Source organism: Mesoplodon bidens, assembly GCF_964165515.1.
Source record: "Mesoplodon bidens genome assembly, chromosome: 2".
In the NCBI taxonomy this organism is placed as follows: Eukaryota; Metazoa; Chordata; class Mammalia; order Artiodactyla; family Ziphiidae; genus Mesoplodon; species Mesoplodon bidens.
In genome coordinates, this window is record NC_138177.1 from 90175850 (window position 1) to 90195394 (window position 19545).

The 19545-nt window shown below is 35.3% G+C and overlaps 1 protein-coding gene across 2 annotated transcripts in view; it reads right to left on the reverse strand.

Moving 5' to 3' along the window:
• Nucleotides 1–19545, reverse strand: part of GPSM2 (G protein signaling modulator 2) — a 62716-nt gene that overhangs the window by 20890 nt on the left and 22281 nt on the right. For both annotated transcript variants that reach the window (XM_081226539.1, XM_081226538.1), the window contains 8 exons: nt 18376–18597; nt 17857–17992; nt 17357–17499; nt 16701–16824; nt 16472–16587; nt 13824–13979; nt 12601–12709; nt 11599–11728 (listed from right to left, as the gene is read on the reverse strand). In XM_081226539.1, coding sequence (XP_081082665.1) covers nt 11599–11728; nt 12601–12709; nt 13824–13979; nt 16472–16587; nt 16701–16824; nt 17357–17499; nt 17857–17992; nt 18376–18596 — 1135 coding nt within the window. In that variant the 5' untranslated portion in view covers nt 18597. The remainder of the gene's footprint in view (nt 1–11598; nt 11729–12600; nt 12710–13823; nt 13980–16471; nt 16588–16700; nt 16825–17356; nt 17500–17856; nt 17993–18375; nt 18598–19545) is intronic.

The window sequence follows — 19545 nt, forward strand, 5'->3', positions numbered from 1 at the left end:
GAGGGGATGGAAAAAGATATTCCATGCAAATGGAAACCAAAAGAAAGCTGGAGTAGCAATTCTCATGTCAGACAAAACAGACTTTAAAATAAAGATTATTACAAGAGACAAAGAAGGACACTACATAATGATCAAGGAATCAATCCAAGAAGAAGATATAACAGTTGTAAATATTTATGCACCCAACATACGAGCACCTCAATACATAAGGCAAATGCTAACAGCCATTAAAGGGGAACTCAACAGTAACAAAATCATAGTAGGGGACTTTAACACCTCACTTTCACCAATGGACAGACAGATCATCCAAAATGAAAATAAATAAGGAAACACAAGCTTTAAGTGATACATTAAACAAGATGGACTTAATTGATATTTATAGGACATTCCATCCAAAAACAGATTACACTGTCTTCTGAAGTGCTCATGGAACATTCTCCAGGATAGATCATATCTTGGGTCACAAATCAAGCCTTGGTAAATTTAAGAAAATTGACATCATATCAAGTATCTTTTCTGACCACAACACTATGAGACTAGATAACAATTACAGGGAAAAAATCTGTAAAAAATACAAACACATAAAGGCTAAACAATATGTTACTACATAACCAAGAGATCACTGAAGAAATCAAAAATACCTAGAAACAAATGACAATGAAAACACAATGACCCAAAACATATGGGATGCAGCAAAAGCAGTTCTAACAGTGAAGTTTATACCAATACAATCCTACTCAAGAAACAAGAAATATCTCAAATAAACAACCTAAACTTACAGCTAAAGCAATTAGCGAAAGAAGAACAAAATAACCCCAAAGTTAGCAGGAGGAAAGAAATCATAAAGATCAGATCAGAAATAAATGAAAAAGAAATTAAGCAAACAATAGCAAATATCAACAAAACTAAAAGCTGGTTCTTTGAGAAGATAAACAAAACTGATAAGCCATTAGCCAGACTCATCAAGAAAAAAAGGGAGAAGACTCAAATCAATAGAATTAGAAATAAAAAAGAAGTAACAACTGACATCGCAGAAATACAAAGGATAATGAGAGATTACTACAAGCAACACTATGCCAATAAAATGGACAACCTGGAAGAAATGGACAAATTCTTAGAAAACCACAACCTTCCGAGACTGAACCAGGAAGAAACAGAACATATAAATAGACCAATCACAAGCACTGAAATTGAAACTGTGATTAAAAATCTTCCAACAAACAAAAGCCCAGGACCAGATGGCTTCACAGGCGAATTCTATCAAACATTTAGAGGAGAGCTAACACCTATCCTTCTCAAACTCTTCCAAAATATAGCAGAGGGAGGAACACTCCCAAACTCATTCTACGATGCCACCATCACCCTGATACCAAAACCGGACAAAGATACCACAAAAAAAACTACAGGCCAATATCACTGATGAACATAGATGCAAAAATCCTCAACAAAATACTAGCAAACAGAATCCAACAGCACATTAAAAGGATCATACACCATGATCAAGTGGGGTTCATTCCACGAATGCAAGGATTCTTCAGTATATGCAAATCGATCAATGTGATACACCATATTAACAAATTGAAGGAGAAAAACCATATGATCATCTCAATAGATGCAGAAAAAGCTTTCAACAAAATTGAACACCCATATATGATAAAAACCCTCCAGAAAGCAGGCATAAAGGGAACTTACCTCAACATAATAAAGGCCATATGTGACAAACCCACAGCCAATATCGTTCTTAATGGTGTAAAACTAAAACCATTTCCACTAAGATCAGAAAGAAGAAAAGGTTGCCCACTCTCACCACTATTATTCAACATAGTTTTGGAAGTTTTAGCCACAGCAATCAGAGAAGAAAAATAAATAAAAGGAATCCAAATCAGAAAAGAAGAAGTAAAACTGTCACTGTTTGCAGATGACATGATACTATACATAGAGATTCCTAAAGATGCTACCAGAAACTACCCAAGGCAATCTACAGATTCAATGCAATCCCTATCAAACTACCAATGGCATTTTTCACAGAACTAGAACAAAAAATTTCACAATTTGTATGGAAACAGAAAAGACCCTGAATAGCCAAAGCAATACTGAGAAAGAAAAATGGAGCTGGAGGAATCAGGCTCTCTGACTTCAGACTATACTACAAAGCTACAGTAATCAAGACAGTATGGTACTGCCACAAAAACAGAAATATAGATCAATGGAACAGGATAGAAAGCCCAGAGATAAACCCACACACATATGGTCACCTTATCTTTGATAATGGAGGCAAGAATATACAATGGAGAAAAGACAGCCTCTTCAATAAGTGGTGCTGGGAAAACTGGACAGGTACATGTAAGAGAATGAAATTAGAACACTCCTTAACACCATACACAAAAATAAACTCAAAATGGATGAAAGACCTAAATGTAAGGCCAGACACTATCAAACTCTTAGAGGAAAACATAGGCAGAATACTCCATGACATAAATTACAGCAAGATCCTTTTTGACCCACCTCCTAGAGAAATGGAAAAACAAAAACAAATGGGACCTAATGAAACTTAAAAGCTTTTGCACAGCAAAGGAAACCATAAGCAAGACGAAGAGACAACCCTCAGAATGGGAGAAAATATTTGCAAATGAAGCAACTGACAAAGGATTAATCTCCAAAATATACAAATAGCTTATGCAGCTCAGTATCAAGAAAACAAACAACCCAATCCAAAAATGGGCAGAAGGCCTAAATAGACATTTCTCCAAAGATATACAGATTGCCAACAAACACATGAAAGGATGCTCAACATCACTAATCATTAGAGAAATGAAAATCAAAACTACAGTGAGATGTCACCTCACACTGGTCAGAATGGCCATCATAAAAAAATCTACAAACAATAAATGCTGGAGAGGGTGTGGAGAAAAGGGAACCCTCTTGCACTGTTGGTGGGAATGTAAATTGATACAGCCACTATATAGAACAGTATGGAGGTTCCTTAAAAAACTACAAATAGAACTACCATACGACCCAGCAATCCCACTACTGGGCATATACCCTGAGAAAACCATAATTCAAAAAGAGTCATATACCACAATGTTCAGTGCAGCTCAATTTACAATAGCCAGGACATGGAAGCAACTAAGTGTCCATTGACAGATGAATGGATAAACAAATGTGGTACATATATACAATGGAATATTACTCAGCCATAAAAAGAAACGAAATTGAGTTATTTGCAGTGAGGTGGATGGACCTAGATTCTGTCACACAGAGTGAAGTAAGTCAGAAAGAGAAAAACAAATACCGTATGCTAACACATGTATGTGGAATCTAAAAAAAAAAAAAAAAAAGTTCTGAAGAACCTAGGGGCAGGACAGGAATAAAGACACAGACGTAGAGAATGGACTTGAGGACACGGGGAGGGGGAAGGGTAAGCTGGGACAAAGTGAGAGAGTGGCATGGACATATATACACTTCGAAATGTAAAATAGCTAGGTAGTGGGAAGCAGCCGCATAGCACAGGGAGATCAGCTCTGTGCTTCGTGTCCACCTAGAAGGGTGGGATAGGGAGGGTGGGAGGGAGAAGCAAGAGGGAGGAGATATGGGGATGTATGTATATGTATAGCTAATTCACTGTTATACAGCAGAAACTAACACACCAATGTAAAGCAATTATACTCCAATAAATATGTTAAAAAACATGATTGTTGCTCCACTTTATAAGCTCCATTTTAAACATGAAGTGCTCTAATGATCTTCTTTGAGGCATGGTGATAGTAGGAACTGGCTCCCACACCTTATTCTATTCAGACAGTTTTATTCTGGGAATAGTGTTGTAGGAAATAGATTAAAAATATTAAATTACTTTTGAATACATACCATCAGAAAACAAATACTCACATAATGTGGTTGTTACTGTTTATGATGTCAAGAATTTTCTTCCCTGGTAAGAAACTCTTGAAGATAAAGAATGAAATAAATACATCTTCTAAAACAATAAGCTCACAAAATAATGAGGCTGGTTGAAGGGCTCTCAGAGTTTAACTGGAAAACATAGTCACTGAGAAGGTAATCTGAACTATGACTACAAATTTTTTTGAAGAATCATCATCTGTAACAAGCCTTTTATTTCATTGATTCTTAGCTATTTCACATAAAGAGAAAAAATTTTTCTTAAAGAAATTGGATGCACTAGAAAGTAATGAAATGTAAAGTCATTCTTTGCGTACAAAGTGAATCTGTAAACCTCTCCAGTTGCTACCCTTTCAGTCCTTTTCTTTGAGATTTTTACTTGATGGGGGTGGGGTAAGGGAACGTAGTTTCTCCAGAAATTGCCTTCTTTCCATAAGTAGTTCCTACCCTGTTTTCTTGTCACAAAAATCTGTAACTTTTCCAACTCTGAAAATTATTTCAGTCAAATTGTGTATCATGTGCTGCTTACTTTGTAAAATAGAAGAACTCTGAGAAGCAAAAAGAAAAAAAGAAAAAGAAACCACAACACATTAACTCCCCCTTTTGTAATTCCCCCCATAACTTCCCTCTTCCTCCCTAAGTTTTTATATTTTCATTACATATGTATATATCTCTAAGCAATGGAGCTTATTATATAACATTGCATAAGTGGTCTCATACTGTGTATGTTCTCTAACTTGCTTTCTTTGAGCAACTTCATGTTTGTGAGATTCATCCAAGTTGGTATGAGTAGTTTAATTTTCATTGCGATTTTAGGACTAGGAAAGCATATACCCTTTCTATTGGTGACAGCTATTTAGGTTGCTTCCAATCATTTGTCATTGTAAGCAATATTATTATTATTTTTATTAGTTTCTGCTTTATAACAAAGTGAATCAGTCATACATATACATCTGTTCCCACATCCCTTCCCTCATGCATCTCCCTCCCTCCTACCCTCCCCATCCCACCCCTCCAGGCGGTCACAAAGCACTGAGCTGATCTCCCTGTGCTCTGCGGCTGCTTCCCACTATCTATCTACCTTACGTTTGGTAGTGTATATATGTCCATGCCTCTCTTTCGCTTTATCACAGCTGTAAGCAATATTATTACAGAAATTCTTGGAAATATCTCGTGTACATGAGCAGGACTTTGTTCCAGTCTGGATAACAGATGAGTGTAACTGGGAGTGGAACTGCTAGATCATACGGTTGGTACATCTTCAACTCTACCAGAATATTGCCAGACTACTCTTTTGAATAACCAATTTCTACTCCTATCAACACTGCATAAAAGTTTCTATTACCTGTACTGTTTCAATACTGGTGTTATCAGGCCTTTTAATTTTCATCCACCTCATCCATCAATATTACCTCACTATGGTTTTCCCTGATTAGTTAAATACCTTTTCACATATTTATGGGCTATTTGTGTTTCTTCTGTTCATCACTTTTGCCTATCTTTTAGTTAGGTTATTTGTCTTGTTTTTAATTCATAGGAGTTCTTATAAATTGAGGATACAAATCCTTTTTTAATCATCTGTGTGGCAAATGTCCTCTCAGTTTGTGTTTTACTCTTTACGGTTTCTTTTAATGAAATGAAGTTCTTAATTTCAGTGTCAATCTTTTTCGTAATGGTTTTGTTTTTGTGTTCTGAGAAATCCTTACCCTCTCTGATATCATGAAGATATTCTCCTTTATTTTCAGAGGTAGTACAGCATACTGAGTTGAACAGACCAATCACTCATTGTGATATGACCTTGGGCAACTACCTCTCAGTGATTTTCTCATTTGTAAAGGACAACTATACCTACCTCATAGATCACTGTGTGATGATAAATACACCATCATCTGTAAAGGGGTCAGTATAATGCCTGGTAAGTAGTAAGCATTCAGCAAGTGTTAGCTGGCTGATCATAATTATTGCTCTAAATCTGTCTTTCATACTTAAATCCTTGATCCATCAAGAATTTATTTTTGTGTGATATTGATTTCCATATATGCAAGGATTATAAATATAGACTCTATATTCCATTCCATTGGTCTATTTGTCTCTATGCCAGTAACACACTGTCTTCATTACTGTAGTTTTATAATCTTTATATCTGTAGAGAAAGCACTTCTCTTCTCTTGTTTTTCATCAGGAATGTTTTGGCTTTGAGTTCTTAGCCCTTTTTTCTTTCATATACATTCGTGAACGACCTGGTCAAGTTCCACAAAAAAACTGTCATTATTTGCTTGGCAGCACACTGAATTTATATCAATTTGGGAAGAACTGACAACCTTTAAAATATTTAGTTTTCTGATAGGTGCAATTCCTGAGAGAAATGTGTTTAAATTTCCCCTTACGGTTCTGGATTTTCCCATTTCTCCTTTTAGTTTAGTCAGTTTTGCTTTATGTACACTGAAGCTTTGTTATTAGGCTTGCTAGATACATACAACTTTAAGGCTTTTATCTTCCTGGTGAATTGAATTCTTAACCATTGTGAAGTGACTGTCTTCATTTCTAACAGTCTTTTGCCTTAAAGTACATTTAATCTGATATTAATACAGCTGTACCAGCTTTCTCTTGATCAGTTTTTCCATGGTATGTTTTTTCAATCCTTTTACTTTCAGGCTTAGTTGGATTTTATTCTTTTACCAATCTGATATTCCTGGTCCTTTAAATGGAATGTTTACATTTAATAGAATTACTGATATATTTGGATATTTGAGCGATTTTCTCCTTTACTATGTTTACTGGTATATTACATTAATTGATTTCCTGATATTCAGTCCACTTGAATTCCTATTTATTTGTTTTAAATACACTGTGGGTTTGGTTTGCAAATATTTTGTTTAAAATTTTAGCATCTACGTTCATGAGTAAAGATTTGCCTGTAATTTTCCTTTCTTGCACATACTGTTCTTGTCTAGTTTGGATATCAAGGATATACTATTCTCAGAAAGACTGATAAAGTGTTCCCACTTTTCTAGTTACCTATAAAATTTTATGGAAGGTTGGAATCAATTTTCTTAAATGTTTGGTAGATCACACTTGTAAAATCACCTTGGGCAGGTATTTTCTCAGTAGAAAGATTTTAAATGACTCATCAAGTTTCCCTATGGTTTTAGGCATTAGAGATGACATCCATTCACATTACATTCTACCATTAGATTTTTCTAGATTCAATTTTGGTAAGCTGCTTTTCTAGAAATTGTCCATTTCCCCTAGGTTTTCAAATAAAATTATTCAGGATAATCTCTTATCTTTTTAATGTCTGCTGCATCCACATTATATCCCCTTTTCTCTCTTTTCTTCCCTCAAATAATCTTGCTGTAGATTTGTTAGTCTTTTTAAAGAACCAAATTTGGGTTTTTAAAAATTCTCTCTATTGAATCTTTGTTTTAAATTCATTAATTTCTGCTATTATTTCTTGCCTTCTACTTTCTTTTGAGTTTTTTGGTTTGTTTTTAACTTTTTAAAAGCTGGATACTTAGGTCACTGAGTCTTTTTCCCTTTAAAATATGATACAATATAAATTTTGCTCTAAGTAAGTTGTATCAACATAAATTATAATTCAGTCCTAAGTCATTTTCTAATTTATGATTTCTTCTTAAGTCATACCATAAGTTACTTAGAAGTGTGTATTTTCAAATGAATATGTTTTATACATTATATTCTTGTTAATTTCTAACTGAACTGCACTGTGCTCAGGGCATGAAATCTATGTGATACAGATTCCTTCAAATTTGTTGGTTTGGCATGTGGTCAAATTTTTAGACCTGTTTCATGAATGTTTTAAAAGAATGTGAATTGATCAGTTGCTTGACACAGTATTCTGTGTGTCCATTAAATCAGTGTGACCCATATTTTTAACTGTGACCCATATTAAGAAATACATTTGGAATCTAAAAAAAATAAAACGAACAAATATAAGAAAACAGACTCACAGATAACAGGCAAGAAACTAATGGTTATCAGTGGGGAGAGAGAAAAGGAGAGGGGCAAGATAGGAGTAGGGTATTAAGAGGTACAAACTACAATGTATAAAACAAATAAGATGCAAGGATATATCGTACAACACAGGGAATATAGCCAATGTTTTATAATAACTTTAAATGGAATATAATCTATAAAAATTTTGAATCACTATGTTGTACACCTGAAACTAACATAATAATGTAGATCCACTATAACTTTAAAAAATACATTTGCATTGCAACCCTAAATACACTTACAGAAATGTAGAACAAAATCTCCACACAACAGTACTTGCCCTTATTATGTATGACAACCCCATTAATATGTATGTATGTGTGTGTATGTATTTAATGATAGTTGCAACACCTGAGATTGATTTTTTAACTCATTAAATGGGTCAAACACACAATTTGAAAAACACATCAAGCCCATTAATTGTGCTGGTCAAATCCTCTGTATTATTACTGATATCTGACTCCTGATTTTTACCTATCAATTACTGAGAGGTATGTTAAAATCACATTAAGCTAGAAGTATCAGCTAAGACAGACTCTGAAGCCAGACTGACTAGGTTGAACTCCCATCTCTACCACTTAAAAAGGTAACCCCAGGAAATTTACTTAACCTCTCCTGCCTCCTAGAGTTGTTAGGATTAAATGAGTTAAAACAGGCAAAGCACTGCCTGGGCACACAGTAAGCACTCAATAATTGTTAGCTATTATTATTTTGTTCAAATCTGCATGATCATTTTTGTTATTCCTTTGTTTCAATTCTGTTATTCCTGTAAACATTTAATCATAGTCATTTTATGCTCTGAAGATCTTGGTGACCTGATTTTGCTTTTGTTTGTTTTCTTACTCATTTTGGCTTGTTTCTTTAGGTATTTGGTAATTTTGTTATTGTTGTTGTTGTGAGTCTTTATAGGCCTGGATAAAGGATGGCTTGCTTACCTCCAGAAAATATTTGATCTTACTTCTGCTAAGTCCCTAGGAGTATTTCTAACCCAAAAGCACTTTAATGGATTGGGCTTTCTTATACTGTGCAGGTAGAATAAATCAAATTCCAAACCAGTGTGTAGACAGGCTTATGAATTCAGATTCTTATGGGAGACTCCTTTTCTCCACCCTGAGCGAACACCAGAAATATATAAGTTTTCTTGTTTCTTTTGGCTGTACCACATGGCATGAGGGATTTTCATTCCCCAACTAGGGATTGAACCCGTGCCCCCCTGCAGTGGAAGCACGGAGTCTTAACCACTGGACTGCCAGAGAAGTCCCTATACAAGTTTTCTTGCAGTTCCTCTAGCCAGCAGATTTTTCTAGGCACTAGGGATACAGCAATGAACCTAAGAGACCAAAAAATACCTGTCTTCATGGAGCCAAAGTGAGCAGGGGGTGTGGGAGGAAATGATAAAGCAGTCTGGGCCCAGATTACAGGGCCTTTTAGCCACGATGAGGACTGAAGATTTGGTTCCAGGTATGATGGGAAGTCACTGGAGGGTTCTGAGCAGAGAAATGACATGACTTGATTCGTATTTTAAAAAAGCACTCTGGCAGCCCTGTGGAAGTCAGTGTGAGGGAGCAACGGCGGAAACAAAAGAAACAGTTGCAAGGCTAATGCTCTACTGGGAGATGTTGGCAGCTTGTACTAAGATTGTTGCAGTGTACACTGTAAGAGAGAATAGGGATATATTTTGAAGGTAGGGTTTCTGATAGGTTGGATGTAGGAGTGGGTGGGAGAAAGGGAACAAGGATGGCCCTTAGGTTTTTGGCCTGAACACTGGTGTGAATTATGGTACCATTTCCTGAGACAGGGCAGACTGAAGGAAGAACATGTTTGGGGAGAAAAAAACAATTGATCCATTTTGGATGTGTTAAGTTTTAGATGCCAATTAGATATTCAAGTGGAAATGTTAAATATATGAAACTCCAACTCAAGAGAGAAATTATGACTGGAAATATCAATTTGAAAATCAGCATATAGATGATATAAAAGCCAACCGACTGAATGAAATCATCTAGAGTTGTGCTGTCTGATATAGTAGCCACTAGCCACATGTGGCTTTTAAAACTTTAACTAATTAAAGTTAAATAATATTTAAAAATTCACTTCTTTTTGCACTAGCCACATTTCAAGTGCTCAGCAGTCACATATGGCTAGAGGCTACTATATTGGACAGCACAGATACAGAACAGTTCCATCTTCACAGAAACTTCTATTAGAAGCACTGATCTAGAGTGTAGGATAAGAGGAAAAAGGATAAAATCAGAAAGGAAGGAAGGATATGGATGGACAGAAGACAGAGAAGGAGAGAGGGAAGAGGGAAGGGAGAAGAGGTCCAGCAACAGAACCCCAGGTACTACAAATGTCAAGGATTGGAAAGATGAGGAAGAGAGGGGAGTTATGAAGACAGAGTGGCCAGTGAGGTGGAGGCAAGCCAGAAGAAGAGGGTGATCCTGGAGGCCAAACGAACAAAGCACTATGAGGAGGGAATGATCAGCTACAGGAAATATTGCTGAGAAATCAAATATGCTGACATCTAAAACTGATCAATGTATTTGGTAAAATGGCATTCTCTGGTAACCTTGAAAAGGTTTTAGTATCATGATGGGGCCAAAGCCAGAGTCCAGTGGTTTGAAGAGAGAATGGGAGGTGAGGAAGTAAAGACAAGGAACAGTGATATTATTTTCAAGTTTTGTTGTAAAGGGGAACAAAGGAATAGGTCTATAGCTAGAGCGGTCCATGAGGACAAGTGATAATTTGTTAAAATATGAGAGCTATTACAACTTAACCAACTTGAAAATTAAACACAGGAAAACCTTTTAGCCCATTATTCAATTACAAAGTACACGGTCCAGTTTACTATACTGTTCATACTTCAGTATCATTTTTCAATTAAATGTTCTTTCAAAGTCTTAGATGACTAGCCACTAATTTCTTTTTCTTTTTCATTTTCTTTGTATGGGTTAAAGGAGGATACTGGGAAGATAAACGCTAGATTTTTCACTGACTTCCAAGTTCAAAACATCTGTCTCAGTAATTTTTTTTCAGACTAAGAATTTTTTAAGCCTTGGCTGGATCTTTAAAATGGAGCTCACATAGAGTTACATATAGATGGTATCCAAAAATGTGGTTCTACTCTTGTTCCTTTTTATTTTTTTAATCAAAAGTAGGTGTTTATTTTTTCACTTAGAAACAGAGACATTATAGCATATTTTTTTCTTATAGCAATGTCAAAACCAAATCAGCACCTGAAGAGAATTTCTGGGTTTTCTGAATTTAAAAAAAAAAAAATCCTGAGATTCCCCCTTAGAAATGAAACGGGGGGAATAAAAGCTAAACAAAAATCAAATATGTAAAGACATTTGAAACAAAGAGGTTAAACAATAAAATGTTTTAATTTTCACATCTTCACATTTATAAATTTTTGAGTGAGCCTAGAGATACAGAATTTAAGTGTATTTAAAAATTTTTTAAACAAAATAGTTATACCTTTACCATTTCTAAGTTCATGATAAAAGCTATAAAATACTGTATTCCATACTGATAAATTAATGGGACAGTGGTAAAGCAAAAAAGTATAAAAGTTGAGCTTCCTATGTTATATATCTCTCTGGATATGGTAAACATGAGATAAGTAATTTAAATGTAAATCTTGAGGATAAAGAAATTGGGTTTTGAAGACCTAATACTTACCATGCAAACTGTTATCAACTTCAATATTTTCAGACATCATTGAATTGTTTGTGCTGTAGCTCAGACCAAGAACCATTTGAAGATCTGAGAGATTGAGTTGTGCTGTTAGTTCACCACTTCTATCCCCAACCTACAACCACAAGCATTTATACTTTAGAGTAGTATTTAAAGTAAAGAATGGTGAAGATTAGTTGAAAATGTTGTCAACCTAAAACTGGAAGAAACTATAGAGAGATGAAAATAGTTATTTTAAAATTATAATACTCTGAATGAAATAGGTTTTTTCATTCATAGTATTTTAAAGAAGAAAAGTTACTAAAATATGACAAGAGGACAGATAATTACATTCTACCAATTCTTTACTTCTCTAAATATTAGATTGCTCTTAATCTTTATGATCACCTTAAATAATAAAGTAGGTTACTCTGTGACACGTTAACTTGGCATCACATGAATACAATTTCCTTAGAATACTGTATTTCCATCCTATAATAACAGTATTTATTAAGCTAGCACTAGACATTATACTAGGTACTTTTATATACTTTATCTCTAATCTGTATAACAATTTGCAAAGCAGATATTATTATTATTATTATTCCCATTTTACAGATGAGAGAAATGATGCTCAGAAAAGCTTCCAAGCTCAAATAGCCAGCAAATGGCAGAACTGTAACAGGAAGCAGTCCTTGATTCTAAGAGCCATGTTCTTCCTTTCATACCATGCTACTTTTCCACGTAGAGATGGGGGGACAGTGGAGGCACATGTTAGTAATTCTCCCATTCCTCCATGCTCAGCCTTTCCTTCCTGTCTTCCTACATCAAGGCCAGTACAAACATACCACTGATCTGTATCTCAAAATGCTCTGTGCAGTTCTTATGCCAAGAGAACAATATATAATTAAATTTATTACTCAGCCATATAGGAGCATTCTAGAGAAATAATAGGGCTGCAGATCTGTGAATCACAATAGCACAGATAATAATTTTTTAGTTTCATACCTCTCTTGAAATTTCCAAGTGCTTTTCAGCAAAATGCATCGCTTGATCATGATTTCCTAGAGCTGTGTATGCATTTCCTAAGCTCCAACATGCTCTTCCTTCACCAATTCTACAAAATAATTCAAAGCTAACATGCAGTTATCTGAAAGGAGGTCTGTGTGAAGAATAAAATCTATCTAGTAGTAATTAAAGGCATAAACAATGCTTTGGATTTATTTGGTCTTTCTTATAAAGAACAAACTATCATAATACTAGATGGCCTGCTTCAGGTTCCACATCCTTGGATTCAACCGTGATCTGAGAAACCCCCCGGATACAGCCGACTGTACTACACCATTTTACATAAGAGACTTGAGCTTCCATGGCTTTTGGTATCCACAGGGATCCTAGAACCAAACCCCTGCAGGTATCAAGGGACGACTGTGTTAGAATAACCAGATAATAATGAACTCAAGAGTCAAGTTTTAAAATGGAAAACATCCTTTTTAAACATGCAGTATATTATAAATAAAGTCTCAGGGATAGGTCTTGCAGTTCAACTACCCCATTTTCTTTCCATGGCATCCTTCCCAGGGTTCAGTCTGTAATCATTCAGTCTGTATTTGAACACCATGAGGAAGAGAGAGCTCACCTCTTGAGGTAGCATACTTCATTTTGAATAAGTGTACAGAGTTCTTCATACTGAGATAAAAATCTATCCTACTAAAGCAAACATCACAGACTAAAGTCCTGTACAGATACTCTGTTTCTTCATACAGTTTAAAAAAAAAAGAAGAATTAACCACCAACATTTAAAAATCAGAAGATTTTATATGAAACCCAGGACTTTGCAGCTTCTCTTGAAAAAAGAGGCGGCCCTGGATCCTCATTCCTGCCAGGCAACACTTAGCTGGAATTGACTAGCAGCTGTCCCCTTAACACTGTTGGGCCTATTAATTTCACTACAATTTCCACACTGATCTAGTCAGGAAGACCTTTGCAGGCAATTGAGTCTGTGACCTATTTACTGATCTTGGTTCAAGGTTATATGGAACCATTCTAATCCTCTCTAGCCCTTCAAACAGTAACATACAGAGGACATTACTGAGACAGAGGAAATACCTTAAAAAGGAATTAAAAAGAAAACAAAGGAAACAAAAAAAGAAATTTAAAGGAAATATTCTAGGGACTCAAGAATGTATCCATATTTTATCATAACTATAGTAAAAAGGTATATAACTTACCTATCATTTAGCTCTTGAGCAATTGCTAAGTGCTTTAGATGATAATCAATGGCCTTTTCATAGTCTTGAAGTAAAGTATACGTGTTTCCAAGACTGTAGCAAGACTGTGCTTCTACAGCTCTGTCTTTAAGCTGTCGAGCCAATAGTAGTGTCTTTCTGAAAAAAGAAATTAATTCTTACATAATGGCTATTATAACTATATTGGCTATAATAACCATAAAATAAAGCTCACTTTTCCTCCTGCCTTTAAAGTAAATTTGTTTTAGATCCTAATATCCCATATTTTCTCCAGTACTTCTAGATAAAATGAAAAAATGTCCTTGAAACACAAAAAGCAAATCCAGACTTTTAGAATGTAGGAGTCCTAGTAATTCCCCAGAGAAAAGGAGAACAGATGCATGAGATCAAGTGCCTCTAAAGATTAACACAGTATTTTTAACATTAAAAAAAAAAAAACTTTCGCTGTTGCAGTGCAATAACATAAAGTAAGTTTGTCCACATACCCTCTCTTTTCAATCATACTGTTGCCTTTACATTTTGTCAAAATTGAAAATACTTAGTTAAAATTGTTATGTATAGGCCATTAGTCACTGATTCATGAAAAATATTAAATGCTACATTTAAATATTAACCAAATTCTACCTTGTGGAATCAACGAGAAGTTAGTGTAGCAATTAAGAGCATGGACCCTAGAGCTAGGCTGACTGGGTTCAAATCCCAACTTTGTCAGTTAGTAGCTCTGTGACCGGCTGGGGCAGGTCACTCACCCTCTCTATGCACTAATTTCCTTTTACATAAAATGGGGAAAACACCTCACAGGGGTTTGTGAGGATTAAATGAATTAGTATATATAACGTGCTTAGAATAGCATCTTGCTCACAACAGATGCTAATAAATGTTAATATGTTTTGTTATTATTATCATCAGTGCTTAAATCTACAGATGCTTTTTGGATCCAGTAATTTAAATGACTCTTTCCTATAATTTCTGCCAAACAGTATAAATACTTCATATCATTTATAACTATATGATAATGTGATAGTTTTTTTTAAGCAAACAAACCTGAAATTATATGTTTAATGATGATACCTTTAAAGCTGTTACCTTGGGAGGCTACCCGCGTGTTCTAACATCGCCTGCCCTCTCAAACACTTTCGGAAGACTTTTGGAATTGCTTCCGGCCCTGTGGCACAACCCTTTCTGGCACGCTGTTATTCTTTGAGAGTACAGCTAATATGTAAATGGTTGGAAGTCTTTCTGGAACCAAACTCAATTACTAAAGTAGGTTTACCAAACTACTGCTTTCTGTCCTTTCTATTATGGATCTATAATGTTAAGAGAGTTTTCTTGTGTGGCCCTGAAAACAATTCCAAAGAAGAGTTCCAAAAATATTTTTAATCAATATTTTTGGAATATGTGTAAAGTTCTGAGTTCCACCTGTTTGTGGGTGTGTGGGGCAGGGGTAAATTTCATTACTTTATACTCATGCTTCTTTAGTCAGACAGGCACCATCCACTTTATTACGGAACTTTTCAGTATTTAATACAAGTACATCATTTATTAAGACTTTTCTATGTGTTTTGGATTTAAAATATAAGAAACCTTTGTATTTAAAATCAAAACATATGCTCCTTATATAGTGATGTACTTTATTTGGAAGGATATTTCACATCTAACTAGTCATAACTAGTCAACCAACAAATATCAACCATTAGTTGAAGTTTAAAGGAGGATGGGATGACATTCTAGTTTTTTAGATGGACCTAAAGCAATTTTACCTTTTTTTTTTAGATGATGAACTTTCCAGAACTCTCTCATGGATTTTTCAACAATAAAATATAAATCAATCAAGACTGTGTCTTTGGTTCAGTCAAACTGGCTTCTGCCTAAGGTCTGTATGGGCCTTCATTTCCCACTAATTAGAGAAAACTCTGAACAATCTAGAAAGCACAGGGCAGGCAATATGAAGCAGTTTAAACTTTGCTATCATGTATGCTTCAAGTCTACAGATAGATTAAAGAGACCCTGCCACCGAAGAAGCTGGGAGTACTAACTCCTCGAGTAAGTGAACGGGGCCTCAGCTTACAGCAAGGATCAAAGCTGGGCAGAGAGCGTGGGAGGATAACTGCTCGATAAGATGGTAGGATGATGGCGGGAAATTCAGTGATCACTGGAGAAAACTAGGGCATCTATTTGTTACCAAGCTTTCTTGTGGCCTCTCTGCAAAGCCGTAACTGGTGGTGGTGGTGTGGGAGCATATAACTATACACACCATACATGCTAAACAGGTTTAAAGGATTTTAAATGTTTAGAATCTCATTAAAAAAAATGTTTTAAAGATAAAAGCTAATAAAAATATAAAGGGGCCATACTGCTGCTATTAAATCTTAGGTACAATAATATGTATTGAGCACCGTGTGCCAGGTACTGTGCTAAATAAGTGCTTAATATATTCTTTCATTCAATCCTCATAACAATTCCAAAAGCCAAGTATTGATATCTTCCATTACGGATGAGAAGACTGAGACTTAGAAAGCCCAAGGTTCTGCTGCTTGTATGCAGCAAAAAAGTTTTAAACCCAAAGCCTATGATTCTTTGGATTGCATAACTACCCATTTTACATTTATCTACAGAAATATTAGACTAACCTATAGTATTCAGAGGCAGTTTCAAATTCACCAAGAAATATATACGCATTTCCAAGGTTGCTATATGCTCTTCTTTCGGCTGCTTTATCTCCAAATTCTTTTGCAATAAGGAGACGCTGAAACAGAAAATTTTAATTAGATGTAACTATAATAAAACTAAATAATAATCTAATCACTGTTCAAAACACTGATGGAGAAAACGACCTGGCTCCAAAGCCTTGCATCATACCTGCTCATGAGCTATAACTGCATCCCTGAAGTTGCCAAGGAGGTAATGCGTGTTTCCAAGATTGCCAAAGGCACGTCCTTGGGCTGCTCGGTCGCCCAAAGCAGTCACTAGTGATAGGTTTTCCCTAAGTGATAATAAAAAGTTGTGAAAAAATGAGTTTGAGAAAAACATTTATTGACTTTATTTACAAATCTAAACTCTTTATCAGGAAAAAAATACTTAAATAAGCTTACAACCATAATGTGCCACATTTAAAAGATATAGCTATGCTGGAGGGTGATTACAGGAAATAACTGGGAACATTTTACTCAAACATTCAGGTAGGTTTCTGCCCAGAGTCCAGGACAGAGTTAATCTTAGAACCCCTATAGCTAAAAAGTTCTATGAAATTCTATTGATAGAAAACTAAGTTTACTCCAAATAACTTAAGACTAACTACTGATGCTTCTTGTTTGTGCCACTAAGTGGCACTGGTCTGCAGTTTAAATGAAAGTTTTCCTGGGGAGGGAGGGGATTACTTCTAATACAACACTATAACATTTTAGCAATGATTTGATGGTTTATTTTACTTACTAGTCTATGATTTTAAAACCTTTGCCAAACTTAAAAACTTACTACTGGCTTGGGTGGGCCACATGACTGCTGATGCTACTCACTCATAATAATCCACGGCTGCCTGCAGAGCATTTCTTACTTCTTCTGGAAATTCTCCTACGTCCTGAGGACCAGGGCAGCCGAAACTTTTCCCTTTGGCGTGATACACATTTCCAAGATTGTAAAGTGCTCTTGCTTCTCCCACCTAGATGAAGATAACAGCAGTTTACAATTTGAAATCAGAGGCCAGGTATTATAATGCTATCACATATATTTATTCATAATATCCTTGATATTACGGTCAAGAGAAAGAAATGTTTACATTAGCCATCCATACAGAACCAAACACATGACTACCTATGAAAGAAGGACTTCTCATTAGTTCTTTTTTCTCATCTATTAAAAATTTTTCATTATGTTTCTCTTTTTCTTCCATTTTTCTACAAATACTTTTTTTTTTGGTATTAACTTTTAGATAAACTACAGTATAATTAAACAGGATTAAAACACAAAGCAATTTCAATAAAAACATTTGGCCTACCATCTAATGTTTCCTTATTACCTTGTCGTTAAGCTCTCTGGAAATATCTAGGTGTCGCTGACAACAAACTATAGCTTCATCAAAATTCCCAAGAACCTTTAAGGTGTTTCCCAGATTACCACTAGCTTTAGCTTCCCCCAGTTGGTCTCCAATAGTCCTAGGGTGAAAAAAAAAGAAAAAAAGGCAAATGGTGTGTTAAAATATAAAGCAGCCAGAATACAGTTTTCCCTAGAGAACAGCTGACATGCTTAAGGTAAGAAAGACCCATTAGCCTTGAAACCTTCTTTAAATAAAAATCTTAAACTTACATTTCTGTATTTAAAATTAATTAATTTTCATTCATTTAATTAAACTTTAGCATCATTTCACTACTATTCATTTACTTAATTAAACTGTATTCAGCCTAAAGATTAGTTTTAAAATTCAATGCTAATAAATTAGAACTCACTAAATGTACTGAATTGTTAGTTTTTTTAATTGAATGAAAATGTGTTTTAAAGTGACAGTTAATCTAGGGAGAATTCAGCTTAAATTAATTACCTTGCAAGAGTTAAATCATGATGATGGTATTCTAATGCTTTGGCATAATCATGCAAATAGAAATAAGCATTGCCCAGCTGGCTGTAAATAGCGCTAAGTGTTTTTAGGTCTTCAGTTCCAACTTGAACTGCAGCTTCAAAGAAGGACACACCAGCACGGCAGTCTCCTGATTTACACAGACGCTCCCCTTCCAACGCCAGTTCTAGGCAAGAAGCTTCCATTCTATAAAATTATATAGGACAGACATTTACAAGATTACATTACAAATGCACCACAGTGTTTTAACTTCCAGTAATATAATTTAAATGTGGACTGTGGCTACTCTTGCTTACAACAGCAGCCTCTATAATTGAAGTATATACACATTATTGATAAAAGAGTAAACTATTATTTACAGCAAATGCTTATTTGCCTATTCAAATGTCTCTCAGTTACAGAGGTCTTTTTTATATGATAGCTAAAGACCTCTATATGGAGCTGATGAAATAAAATTCGTGTTTTATGGCAAGATGAGAAAAATTTAAACATAAAATTTTTCTTTGACCATTTGGCCTCCTTCCTCCCCTTTATTGTGTATTGTACATCTGCATTAACCAGACATCTTTAGGAGACAATATTCCTTCTTAATCTCATCAAGGGTCACAACTCCTTAGGAGATAACCTTCCTTCTTAATCTTTAAGGGGCCACGATGACCCCATGACCCACTACTTGCTTTGTTGACCCATTACTTGCTTAGTACGTGTAAATCTGGATTGTGTAAAATGTCAATAATACGTCATCTAATGTACAGCCCTCTGTCTCAAAAACGTACATAACTCAAACAGGTAGAACAATTCTCAGAGTTTTCTGAGAGGTGTTCCCGGGTTACAATCTTCAATTTGGCTTAAATAAAATTTTCCATTTCTTTCTTAGATCCACTGATTAATTTTTTCATCGACAGGGCTCATTTTACTTGCCTCACCCAGAGCAACCTACTTTACCAGAGAACCTAGTAGTTTTTCCTAAACTGTTCTGAACTGTGGCAGACTTACAGACTTTCTGAGAGTTTGGGGAGAATAGGGGTGCCTGTGGGAGGTGAAGTCCTATAACTAATACTCTTCTCTATCCAGGTATGCAGGTGATCTACTCAACCTGTCCATCAACCCTATCTCATACTCGTGTCCATGCAC